The sequence below is a fragment of the Pseudophryne corroboree genome, chromosome 4 (genome assembly GCF_028390025.1).
Source record: "Pseudophryne corroboree isolate aPseCor3 chromosome 4, aPseCor3.hap2, whole genome shotgun sequence".
Lineage (NCBI taxonomy): Eukaryota > Metazoa > Chordata > Amphibia > Anura > Myobatrachidae > Pseudophryne > Pseudophryne corroboree.
In genome coordinates, this window is record NC_086447.1 from 131758600 (window position 1) to 131772150 (window position 13551).

Sequence of the window (13551 nt, forward strand, 5' to 3'; positions counted from 1 at the left end):
CTCAGGCGGTGGCAGTGGACGCCCTTGTGACACCGTGGGTATTCCAGTCGGTCTATGTGTTTCCGCCTCTTCCTCTCATCCCCAAGGTGTTGAGAATAATAAGAAAAAGAGGAGTACAGACAATTCTCATTGTTCCGGATTGGCCGCGAAGGGCCTGGTATCCGGATCTGCAGGAAATGCTCACAGAAGATCCGTGGCCTCTTCCTCTAAGACAGGACCTGTTACAACAGGGGCCCTGTCTGTTCCAAGACTTACTGCGGCTGCGTTTAACGACATGGCGGTTGAACGCCAGATCCTAGCGGAAAAGGGCATTCCGGATGAGGTCATTCCTACTCTGATAAAGGAGGAAATGAAGACTGGCGCTAATGTGTTTCTCCAATAATAATAAATGACTGTGGATCAGTTTAAATAAAATCACATAAAATTTATTACCTATACATCACAATTTAAAAATTAAAAAACATCTGAACATATATATCATATATGAAATTGAGGCATATATGGAGCTAAGAAATATTTAAAGGTGGCTGCTTTCAGTGTCCACAAATGGATCCCGGACTGAGTGCCTTGTGCAAAGTTCTCTATTAGGAGGAAATATGTGCAGCTGGTATTACCCGTATTGATGGAGACTTCCAAAGGTTTTTGTTGGTTTTTTCAGCAAGCAAGCTGTAGTGATGAAACAACCTGGGTCTCTCCCATCGATGCTGTACAAATAGAATTCCTCAGAGTTCCAAACGGCAAGTTTGAACGGCAAGTTTTAAAAGTCCATATCTGGATCCGACTTGGAGGTGGAACACTTGTGGTGATGGTCGCAGCTTCAACACTTAACGCGTTTCCCTAGGTAAAGTCACCTAGCTTCATCAGAAGTATGGCTCCAACTGATTTTGGGATCTATTTATACCCCATTTAATAGCCTGATGCCCCGCAGGTGTGATGTAGTAATTTTCAATAATCCACAGTCGTGTTAAAAATACAAAAATTATATAGATAATATACTCATGATATACATTCGAAGTTTCTTCTGAGTGCTTAGGAACTCCTGTCAACTGGAGTCACTCCACGGCTGTACAGCCACCCTAGGGTATCGACAGAGTTGTGATGACTGAGGTCTAACATATTTTAACATTTCCAGTAATTAAGTATTTTCTGGATTCAATATGAGTCAGTTTTCCCTATTGAGTATACACAATCAGACACCCATGAACGGGACAAACTTACTTATAGATGTAATGAATGTCATCATTAAATAGATCAAAATTATGTTTCCTTCTTTCTTTGATGTGCACAGCGAGTGCTTATTATATGATTACACCTGGCCATGTGGGTGGTATAATAGTATGATGCTGATCTCTATAGCTTATATATATATGTATACTATACAAAAGAGTTATTAGCCAATGTAGATATAGTGATCTTACTGTAGTAAATATATGTGTATATATCCATGCATAAAGTGTCTGATTAGTCTATCAGTGGTAATACCCTGTTTGTAGCAATATAACTAAGTCTCTTGTCATGACACAGCGACATGATTGCTACGTACATCCTGCGGGCGTACGTCTTGGTAACATAGCAACCAGCCTAACTAATCTGTCTGCTTCAGGATTCCGATCACGTGACGGCGGCGTCACGTCACCACACACTACGAGTCACACGCTGAGTTGCTTAGCAACCAGGGCGTTCCAGTGAAACAATTGACACGTGACGCCGCCGGTCACGTGACCCGGAAGGCGCACACAGCGCAATACGGAGCCCAGGAACAAAATCTCCCCATTTCTATATAACAGATTGGCGATACTCATGTAAGTTATAATTATTATGGGGACATCATCATCCCAGTGACTGGGGGAGTGAAGTGTATACAATCAGTTCATTTGATTGAAAGTGGTCACTTATAACATGTAAGGGGTGAGTCATGTGACGACACTGACCTTTGACCCTCATTATCATAGATATTTAATCCATTGATTTGTTGCTTCTGTAACATATATTTCATGTGGGTTTGCCTCCCATCCTTTCTTATGTATATCATGAGTATATTATCTATATAATTTTTGTATTTTTAACACGACTGTGGATTATTGAAAATTACTACATCACACCTGCGGGGCATCAGGCTATTAAATGGGGTATAAATAGATCCCAAAATCAGTTGGAGCCATACTTCTGATGAAGCTAGGTGACTTTACCTAGGGAAACGCGTTAAGTGTTGAAGCTGCGACCATCACCACAAGTGTTCCACCTCCAAGTCGGATCCAGATATGGACTTTTAAAACTTGCCGTTCAAACTTGCCGTTTGGAACTCTGAGGAATTCTATTTGTACAGCATCGATGGGAGAGACCCAGGTTGTTTCATCACTACAGCTTGCTTGCTGAAAAAACCAACAAAAACCTTTGGAAGTCTCCATCAATACGGGTAATACCAGCTGCACATATTTCCTCCTAATAGAGAACTTTGCACAAGGCACTCAGTCCGGGATCCATTTGTGGACACTGAAAGCAGCCACCTTTAAATATTTCTTAGCTCCATATATGCCTCAATTTCATATATGATATATATGTTCAGATGTTTTTTAATTTTTAAATTGTGATGTATAGGTAATAAATTTTATGTGATTTTATTTAAACTGATCCACAGTCATTTATTATTATTGGAGAAACACATTAGCGCCAGTCTTCATTTCCTCATTTTTCAAAAACATTTTCAGGGACTGACAATCCCTTCTGGCAGCTGTGACAGCGCGTCCGGGTTATTTTCTTTGTTCTACTCTGATAAAGGCTAGGAATGACGTGACAGCAAAAAGAGGAGTACAGACAATTCTCATTGTTCCGGATTGGCCGCGAAGGGCCTGGTATCCGGATCTGCAGGAAATGCTCACAGAAGATCCGTGGCCTCTTCCTCTAAGACAGGACCTGTTACAACAGGGGCCCTGTCTGTTCCAAGACTTACTGCGGCTGCGTTTAACGACATGGCGGTTGAACGCCGGATCCTAGCGGAAAAGGGCATTCCGGATGAGGTCATTCCTACTCTGATAAAGGCTAGGAAGGACGTGACAGCAAAACATTATCACCGTATATGGCAGAAGTATGTTTCTTGGTGTGAGGCCAGGAATGCTCCTACAGAAGAATTCCATCTGGGCCGTTTCCTTCACTTCCTACAGACTGGAGTGAATTTGGGCCTAAAATTAGGCTCCATAAAGGTTCAGAGATCGGCCCTATCCATTTTCTTTCAGAAGGAATTGGCTTCTCTCCCAGAAGTACAGACTTTTGTAAATGGAGTGCTGCATATTCAGCCTCCTTTTGTACCTCCAGTGGCACCTTGGGACCTGAACGTGGTGTTGAGTTTCCTTAAGTCACACTGGTTTGAACCACTTAAAACGGTGGAGTTAAAATATCTCACTTGGAAAGCGGTCATGTTGTTAGCCTTGGCTTCGGCTAGGCGAGTGTCAGAGTTGGCTTTGTCTCATAAAAGCCCCTATTTAGTTTTACATATGGATACAGCAGAATTGCGGACCTGTCCTCAATTCTTGCCTAAAGTGGTTTCGTCTTTTCATATGAACCAACCTATTGTGGTGCCTGTGGCTATGCAAGACTTGGAGGATTCTGAGTCCCTTGATGTGGTCAGGGCTTTGAAAATTTACGTGGCCAGAACGGCTAGGGTCAGGAAAACAGAAGCACTGTTTATCCTGTATGCAGCCGACAAGGTTGGCGCTCCTGCTTCGAAGCAGACTATTGCTCGCTGGATCTGTAACACGATTCAGCAGGCTCATTCTACGGCTGGATTGCCGTTACCAAAATCAATAAAGGTCCATTCCACTAGGAAAGTGGGCTCTTCTTGGGCGGCTGCCCGTGGGGTCTCGGCATTATAGCTGTGCCGTGCTGCTACTTGGTCGGATTCAAACACTTTTGCAAAGTTCTACAAGTTTGATACCCTGGCTGAGGAGGACCTCTCCCGCCCGTTTGGGAGCTTTGGTATAATCTCCATGGTCCTTACGGAGTCCCCAGCATCCTCTAGGACGTAAGAGAAAATAAGATTTTAAACCTACCGGTAGAGGTAGGGGGAAAAAGCTGCAGCATTCAGCCATTTCCCAGGAACAAAAGTCCTCCCCCGCTTCATCTGCTAAGTCCGCCGCATGACGCTGGGGCTCAACAGGCGGTGCCAGGTACGGTGGGGGCCCGTCTCAAAAACTTCAGCAATCAGTGGGCTCGCTCACAAGTAGATCCCTGGATCCTTCAAGTGGTATCTCAGGGGTACAAGCTGGAATTCGAGACATTACCCCCCCGCCGTTTCCTCAAATCTGCCTTACCAACGACTCCCTCAGACAGGGAGGCTGTGTTAGAGGCAATTCACAAGCTGTATTCCCAGCAGGTGATAGTCAAAGTGCCCCTACTTCAACAAGGACGGGGTTACTATTCCACAATGTTTGTGGTACCGAAACCGGACGGTTCGGTGAGACCCATTTTAAATTTAAAATCCTTGAACACATATATAAAAAAATTCAGGTTCAAGATGGAATCGCTCAGGGCGGTTATTGCAAGCCTGGAAGAGGGGGATTACATGGTATCTCTGGACATCAAGGATGCTTACCTACATGTCCCCATTTACCATCCTCACCAGGAGTACCTCAGATTTGTGGTACAGGATTGTCATTACCAATTCCAGACGTTGCCGTTCGGCCTGTCCACGGCACCGAGGGTATTTACCAAGGTAATGGCCGAAATGATGATACTCCTTCGAAAAAAGGGAGTTTTAATTATCCCATACTTGGACGATCTCCTGATAAAAGCGAGATCCAGAGAGCAGTTGTTAGTGGGCGTAGCACTATCTCAGGAGGTGCTACACCAGCATGGTTGGATTCTGAATATTCCAAAGTCACAGCTGGTTCCTGCGACACGTCTACTGTTCCTGGGAATGATTCTAGACACAGTCCAGAAAAAAGTGTTTCTCCCAGAGGAGAAAGCCAAGGAGCTGTCGTCTCTAGTCAGAGGCCTCCTAAAACCAAAACAGGTGTCGGTGCATCACTGCACGCGAGTTCTGGAAAAGATGGTAGCTTCCTACGAAGCGATTCCATTCGGCAGGTTCCATGCCAGAATATTTCAGTGGGACCTCTTGGACCAATGGTCCAGATCGCATCTTCAAATGCATCGGCTGATAACCCTGTCTCCAAGGAACAGGGTGTCTCTCTTGTGGTGGCTGCAGAGTGCTATTCTCGTGGAGGGACGCAGATTCGGCATACAGGACTGGGTCCTGGTGACCACGGATGCCAGCCTTCGAGGCTGGGGAGCAGTCACGCTGGGAAAAAACTTCCAAGGACTTTGGACAAGTCACGAGACTTCCCTACACATAAATGTTCTGGAACTGAGGGCCATTTACAATGCCCTGAGTCAGGCAAAGGCCCTGCTTCAAAACCAACCGGTTCTGATCCAGTCAGACAACATCACGGCTGTCGCCCATGTAAACCGACAGGGCGGCACAAGAAGCAGGGCAGCGATGGCAGAAGCCACAAGGATTCTCCGATGGGCGGAAAATCACGTGTTAGCACTGTCAGCAGTGTTCATTCCGGGAGTGGACAACTGGGAAGCAGACTTCCTCAGCAGACACGACCTCCACCCGGGAGAGTGGGGACTTCATCCAGAAGTCTTCCAACAGATAGTAAACCATTGGGAAAAGCCACAGGTGGACATGATGGCGTCCCGCCTAAACAAAAAACTAGAAAAATATTGCGCCAGGTCAAGGGACCCTCAGGCGATAGCTGTGGACGCTCTAGTGACACCGTGGGTGTACCGGTCGGTTTATGTGTTCCCTCCTCTTCCTCTCATACCCAAGGTACTGAGGATAATAAGGAAAAGAGGAGTAAGAACTATACTCATTGTTCCGGATTGGCCAAGAAGGTCTTGGTACCCGGAACTTCAAGAGTTAATCTCAGAGAACCCATGGCCTCTGCCGCTCAGACAGGACCTGCTGCAGCAGGGGCCCTGTCTGTTCCAAGACTTACCGCGGCTGCGTTTGACGGCATGGCGGTTGAACGCCGGATCCTAAAGGAAAAGGGCATTCCGGAGGAAGTCATTCCTACGCTGATTAAAGCCAGGAAAGATGTAACTGCAAAACATTATCTCCGCATATGGCGGAAATATGTTGCTTGGTGTGAGGCCAGAAAGGCCCCAACAGAGGAATTTCAACTGGGTCGATTTCTACACTTCCTACAGACAGGAGTGACTATGGGCCTGAAATTAGGCTCCATTAAGGTACAGATCTCGGCTCTGTCGATTTTCTTCCAGAAAGAACTAGCTTCGTTACCTGAAGTTCAGACATTTGTAAAAGGAGTGCTGCATATTCAGCCCCCTTTTGTGCCTCCAGTGGCACCTTGGGATCTCAACGTGGTGTTGAGTTTCCTAAAATCACATTGGTTTGAGCCACTAAAAACCGTGGATCTAAAATATCTCACGTGAAAGTGGTCATGTTATTGGCCTTGGCTTCGGCCAGGCGTGTATCAGAATTGGCGGCTTTGTCATGTAAAAGCCCTTATCTGATTTTCCATATGGATAGGGCGGAACTGAGGACTCGTCCCCAGTTTCTCCCTAAGGTGGTGTCAGCTTTTCACTTGAACCAACCTATTGTAGTGCCTGCGGCTACTAGGGACTTGGAGGATTCCAAGTTACTGGACGTAGTCAGGGCCTTGAAAATTTATGTTTCCAGGACGGCTGGAGTCAGGAAAACTGACTCGCTATATATCCTGTATGCACCCAACAAGATGGGTGCTCCTGCTTCTAAGCAGACTATTGCTCGCTGGATTTGTAGCACAATTCAGCTGGCGCATTCTGCGGCTGGACTGCCGCATCCTAAATCAGTAAAGGCCCATTCCACAAGGAAGGTGGGCTCATCTTGGGCTGCTGCCCGAGGGGTCTCGGCTTTACAACTTTGCCGAGCTGCTACTTGGTCAGGGGCAAATACGTTTGCAAAATTCTACAAATTTGATACCCTGGCTGAGGAGGACCTGGAGTTCTCTCATTCGGTGCTGCAGAGTCATCCGCACTCTCCCGCCCGTTTGGGAGCTTTGGTATAATCCCCATGGTCCTTACGGAGTCCCCAGCATCCACTAGGACGTCCGAGAAAATAAGATTTTACTCACCGGTAAATCTATTTCTCGTAGTCCGTAGTGGATGCTGGGCGCCCATCCCAAGTGCGGATTGTCTGCAATACTTGTATATAGTTATTGCCTAACTAAAGGGTTATTGTTATGAACCATCTGTTGAGAGGCTCAGTTATAGTTCATACTGTTAACTGGGTATTGTATCACGAGTTATACGGTGTGATTGGTGTGGCTGGTATGAGTCTTACCCGGGATTCAAAATCCTTCCCTATTGTGTCAGCTCTTCCGGGCACAGTATCCTAGCTGAGGTCTGGAGGAGGGTCATAGTGGGAGGAGCCAGTGCACACCAGGTAGTCCTAAATCTTTCTTAGATGTGCCCAGTCTCCTGCGGAGCCCGTCTATTCCCCATGGTCCTTACGGAGTCCCCAGCATCCACTACGGACTACGAGAAATAGATTTACTGGTGAGTAAAATCTTATTTTTTTTTAAACATATATTCAGCTGTAGACCCTACAACTTGGAACATCTCAATGGAGAGAGTTCAAGTAAACACAATTTACCATCCTCCCTTGCCTTCACTTGCCTTACATACTTTCTGTCCTCACACAACCTGCTTGATTGGCTTTCGTTCCCAACACTCCACATAGACCACACTGACCACAGTGGTGAATGGTTTGATCACTGCTAAATGAAAAAGTCATTACTCACTTCTAATTCTACTGTATATCTCTGCTGCATGTAACACTGTTGACAGCTGTCATCTTATACAAGCACTACAATCCCTAGGTCTTCAGAACACTGTGCCTAATTCAGAAATGAATGCTCTGACTATATATACGCAGATCTTCAGAGATATTTTACTGCACATGCACGAATTTGGACGCAGATAACTGGTACTACAGTAGGCGTTTCTGGGTGGTAATAGGCGCAGACATGTTGTGGCCAGAGAATGCTTCTAAAGATGCAGTTGCAGTGATATCGGACGCCATGTTTCAGTGGATATTCTGAGCCACCATAGGGCTGCTTTAATGTCCAATGGTGCGATTGCTGTGCAAGCGATGGTGTGAATTTTTACACAAAGCAGCCAATGTATGTCCCTGTACAAATTCCATTGGCTGTGGTATTTGCATAAATTTGCAGTTGCACTACATAAAAAGGCAGTCACACAAGCATTTGTGTCTACCTTTGAATCAGGACCAGTGTCCCGTCCTGGTTCACATCCTACCTTATCTATTGACATCCTCCTTGTTCCTTTTATCTGAATCCAGCTTCGCACTTCCTTTACTACAGAGTACTACAACATCCAGTCGTAGGTCCTCTGTTCTTCTCTATGCCACATCTATTGGAAAACTAATAATCACATTTTAAATTCAGCATCACCTCTGTTCAGATGATACCCAAATTTACTTCTCCTCTCCTCTGCTTTTCCTTTTCCTTTCCTCTGCTTTTACTTCTCCTCTCCTCTACTTTTACTTCTCCTCTCCTCTGCGTTTACTTCTCCTTTCCTCTACTTTTACTTTTCCTCTCATTTGCTTTAACTTTTCCTCTCCTCTGCGTTTACTTTTCCTCTCCTCTGCTTTTACTTTTCCACTCCTCTGCTTTTACTTTTCCACTCCTCTGCTTTTACTTTTCCTCTCCTCTGCTTTTACTTCTCCTCTGCTTTTTTTTTTATAGATTCTTTATTTTACATTTTTCAAGTAACAAAACAAAAAACAGAGACACAAATAATTTGGACATCTCAAGTACAGGGCAGTCAACCATGTGACCGTTTGTCTCATGTATAACAAATAATTAACAATTAGGTTTCCATGTAATTTCCGGAAACAACAAATAAGAAAAATAACAATAACACTAAATCAAATAGTAAGAGGTGGGAGGGAAGGATGGGTAAGACAAGGGTTGGGGTACACTTCTCCTCTGCTTTTACTTCTCTCCTCTGCTTTTACTTTTCCTCTCCTCTGCTTTACTTCTCTCCTCAGCTTTTACTTTTCCTCTCCTCTGCTTTTACTTCTCCTCTCCTCTGCTTATACTTTGTCCAAGGTCTACTGTTGTCTTGGGTACATTATTCTGTACATGTGTTGACAACTTGAGCTACAGTAGGGTCTTATTGTTTTGTTGGTCTGTGCACATTTAGTAGTGTGTGGGCCACACTATTGGGTTTATGTCATAAACTTATCTCCATAGTTCCGGTATCTTATCTGGTGCATGTGGTGGGTGTTTAATTGCACATTTGTGTTAATGACCATAAAAATAGAATATTGTAATTCTGATCTGACCACATCTAGTCTATGGCTTCGGATTGATCCTAATATTATCCCATATAAATATGTCAGCTGTTTGTGTCACTCTCTAGTACTTTGTTTAATTCATTGTCCAGTCTAATAACCAGACTCCATGGAAAGTCTTTCAGATATGGCCGTTCCCTTGTGGTCAGAGAGGTCTTCTGCTGACCACTATACCAGCTGTACACTTACCGTGTTATTTCTTCTCATTCTCACCCTTTAATAGAGGAGAATCCTCAGCAGCACGTCCCCCTGGAGGAATATGCAGAGAATTTAAGAAGTATGATTCAGTATTTGAAGAGTGTTAATGTCACACAAGGAAAAATCATTTTGATCAGCCCTCCGCCTATTCATGAGCCATCCTGGGAAGAGCATTGTCATAGTAAAGGTATAACATCCCAATTATATAATAAAAGTACCTGTTCCTGCGCGTCTCTAAAGTAAAATATACATACACACAGTGCCAGTCAAAAGTTTGGACACACTTTCTCATTCAATTGAATGAGATAGTGTGTCCAAACTTCTGACAGGTACTATATATATATATATATATATATATATATATATATATATATATATATATATATATACACTGTAAATATATATTTAACCTATAAAATATAAGGCTAATGCAGCTTCTTGCTTCTATGGGGGGAATTCTAGTGTTTTGTGCGCCGGTGGCCACTAGATGGCGCCCGGCTGAGCAAGTGTTGCTCCATTCAGACGGGCACAGATGCCAGCACTGACATTACTGTTATGTTGTTCCGTAATTTTGATGGGGTGGTAACGAGGATATATATGGGGCTGATATATGGGTGGTCGCTAATAGTACCCCATATGTGCCTTTTTTACACGGCGGCAGTGTGCAGATATACAAAAGCCTTTGCAGGCTTCTGTGACTGGCTGCTTTATCTGGTACTTTTACTGTTTATGTACTAACACTATATATGCTAATAACCGAAGCAGCGGATCTACATTCACCTCAGTCTTTTATCTTGAACGAGCAAACATGGATGTGACATAATGGGTGGAATTCAGTTGTTTGAAAAATCTAATAGACAGGAAAAACAGACACCCAACTGACTTTTCAAACAATTGAATTCCCCCCATTGTGTGTATACTGGTGAGAGACTGCGACAGTAATCACAGGTCATGTCTGTATGCCCGCACTAATCTCCCTGTCTGCTATCTCATTACATAGGATACAAGCTGAATCGCCTGAACTCTGCTGCTGGGGCATATGCCAAGGCTTGTGTTCAGGTTGCCAATGAGTGTGGCACAGATGTTCTGGATTTATGGACATTAATGCAGGAAAGAGGCCAGGTAAGAGGACTACTTCTTGCTATAGATCAGTTAGGTGGCGCTATTCTGTATAAGGAGGCACAAGCCTGTATATAATAGGTAATAATGGATCACCACTTGGCGGCTGTTGCACCGCACTTTAATGGAATTTCTTCCATGGCGCCTAACTCTGGGTCACACAGAGTAGCACCTATTACTGGCCGCCTGTCTGCGTCTTTATGCAAACTCCCTGCCTTGGGTACATCTGTACTGCGGAGTGTGCAATGACTGAGATGTCCTCTTTTACCAACCGTGCATGCTGTAATACCTATCCTTATACACCAGTTTGCTATTTTATCTTCCTGGTCCAGAAATCAGAAGGTTCCTTTCAACCTATTTTGATCTTGAAATGCCTAAAGTTTCTGTTGCACGTAAACAAGTTCAAGGTGGTGACCTTGAGGTCAGTCATCAACACCATTGATCAGGATGTTCATGGTGTCCATGGCCATAAAGGATACTTATTTCAGTCTTGGAAGGACTCAAGTTACCCCACAGATTTTCTTTTGAATCCCATCACTTTAGGTTCCTGTCACTGCCCCTTAGCCTCGTCTCAGTTCCCAAGGCGTTTGCAAGTATCATTGCAGTGAATAATGCCCTTCCTAGATTAAGAGTGGGAAGAGGAGTGTTTATACCTTACCTGGACAATTTGCTAATCAAGGTGAACTCCCAGGATTTGGTCCATACTTTTGTTCTGGAAACAGCCCAGACCCTGAGATTTTATGGTTAACCTGACACCTTCCCACCAGATGACCATCCTTGGGCTTCTGTGCGACCCATTAGCAGGGCATGTTCTTACTAGAGGACAAAATGTACTTACTATGGGGACTTAAATGAAGTCCACTGTTGGCTCACAGGTAGGTGTCAGTTCACCTTTCAATGTTGGTCCTGGAAAAGGTCTAACCATAAGAAGGTGTAACACTTACAGTACTAGTCAAGGGTGTTCCAGATCAAGCTAATCTCAAAATGGACCACAACGTGGTACAATTTGATCAGCCAGCTTCTCAGACCATCTATGGTGTCTGAGAGGCGACAATCCTTAACAAGGTCACTGTTCTCCATCTGGGACTTGATAATAGTGACAACAAATGGCAGCTTTCACGGCAGATGGGCAGCACACTTCAGTCCTTGTAACAAATTATGTTAGCTCAATAGGCTCTCGATAAAGTGCTGATCCTCATAGTGGCTTTCAGTGATCTGACACTTAGCCAGTATCATTCCTTACCTGGACAGTCTTTTGATCAATACCAGTTACCCATTTTGTCTTTTACAAGAAGTGGACTACTGTAGCCAGTTTCTTTCTGTAATATGCTACAGCATGTGCTTGTGTGAGTTCCCATTCATTTGTGTTAGTACCCCAAGGACACATCATTGTTGCACATAGGAAAAGAAAGTAAAGTGTTTATTGCAATTTGGTAATTCCAGTACATTAGCCAAAGTAAGACTTTGTCTTAGCAGCATACATTCATGGTCATCTTGTTCTGCCTACTGGAATAGTGTATGTTGGCTGCATTGGTTCATGCATTTGCATTACGATCACATCACTGGGCGGCACTTAACATGCTGGGTGGCTTTGCCCTGTGCATGGACGGCCCCCAGCACGCTATCATAAGCAGTAGCAGTTTTGCTGTTTTATCTAAAACTGCTACTGAAGCTGAATTAGGCCCAATGTCCTTAATACCAGAGCACTGCTCCATAATATGAATGAATCTCTGCTAGTAATTGTCTCTTGTTCACAGGACTACACTGAGTATCTCTCCGATGGGCTTCATTTATCTGACAAAGGCAACCAGTTCCTGGAGTCCAATCTGTGGCCAATCCTGGAGAACAAGCTGGGTGCTCTGCCCTTCATCTTGCCGTACTGGAACGACGTCGACTTTAAAAACCCAGAATGCTGCCTTCTCCACAACAGCACTGAGAAAGCAGAGGACTAGCTGCCCAGACTGTGCTCATCAGACCACTACTAACCATAATATAAATAAATGTGTACATAAGTGCTGCAAAACACTGTTCACTTGAGCGGTCTGGAAATGTATCGTTTCTAATTCTGAACATTTTAGGGAAGGAAAAAAAATACAACGTGGAAGGTTGCACTGAACAGTAATTAATGCATCCCTTTCTGGTGGAGTTCTCATCCAATACAATTTGGATACCCCCCAATATATCAGCTACAATACAATCCGTTAAGTCCTTCTTTATAAAATCAACATATTGTGTGGTAGGTGTGCTGAAATAATTTTTATTGTATAATCCGTAGATGGAGACTCAGAGGAAACTGTAAATGTGTTCTCCTGCCGAGAAGATGTTTTTGTAGAAGTACTTGTGATATGTACCCATATATGAAGCACGACATCAAAGATAGAAAAGCAATTGCAATGATCATGTGAACATTGCATGAAATGCAAGAAAAGAAAGAGACAAGGCATCGTCTAAACAGACAAATTGAACTTATTAATATTTTCTGTATATCTCCGCTTTGGGCAGTAAACAATAAATACACCAAATGAGCGACTACTTCTAGTCTTAAGTGTTTGTAGAAGCAATTACTAATCCAGAGGGGCTTTTGCAGGGGACTCCCAAGAGTCAACGGTATGTCAATAAAACTCCCTCACAGTTTGGGTCCCCCACACACACACACACACACACACACACACACACACACACACACACACACACACACACACACTTGTTGGACTCTTCCCACCTTGTAAAATAAGCTGGAGAAACGGGTTCCTTCCATCGCTCTTTGTTAAATATCCAGCAGTGTGGTATTGATAATCGGGTTGGCAGTTGTGGGACAGGTTCCTCCTGATCTGACGTTTGATTTAGGAGTATATCAC

The 13551-nt window shown here is 44.1% G+C and overlaps 1 protein-coding gene across 3 annotated transcripts in view; it reads left to right on the top strand.

Annotated features, from left to right (window-relative positions):
* The window catches only part of IAH1 (isoamyl acetate hydrolyzing esterase 1 (putative)), a 207222-nt gene extending 193997 nt beyond the window's left edge, over window positions 1–13225 (top strand). For all 3 annotated transcript variants that reach the window (XM_063915442.1, XM_063915440.1, XM_063915441.1), the window contains exons 5-7: window positions 9600–9761; window positions 10575–10696; window positions 12451–13225. In XM_063915442.1, coding sequence (XP_063771512.1) covers window positions 9600–9761; window positions 10575–10696; window positions 12451–12645 — 479 coding nt within the window. In that variant the 3' untranslated portion in view covers window positions 12646–13225. The remainder of the gene's footprint in view (window positions 1–9599; window positions 9762–10574; window positions 10697–12450) is intronic.
* Window positions 13226–13551: the final 326 nt, after the last annotated feature.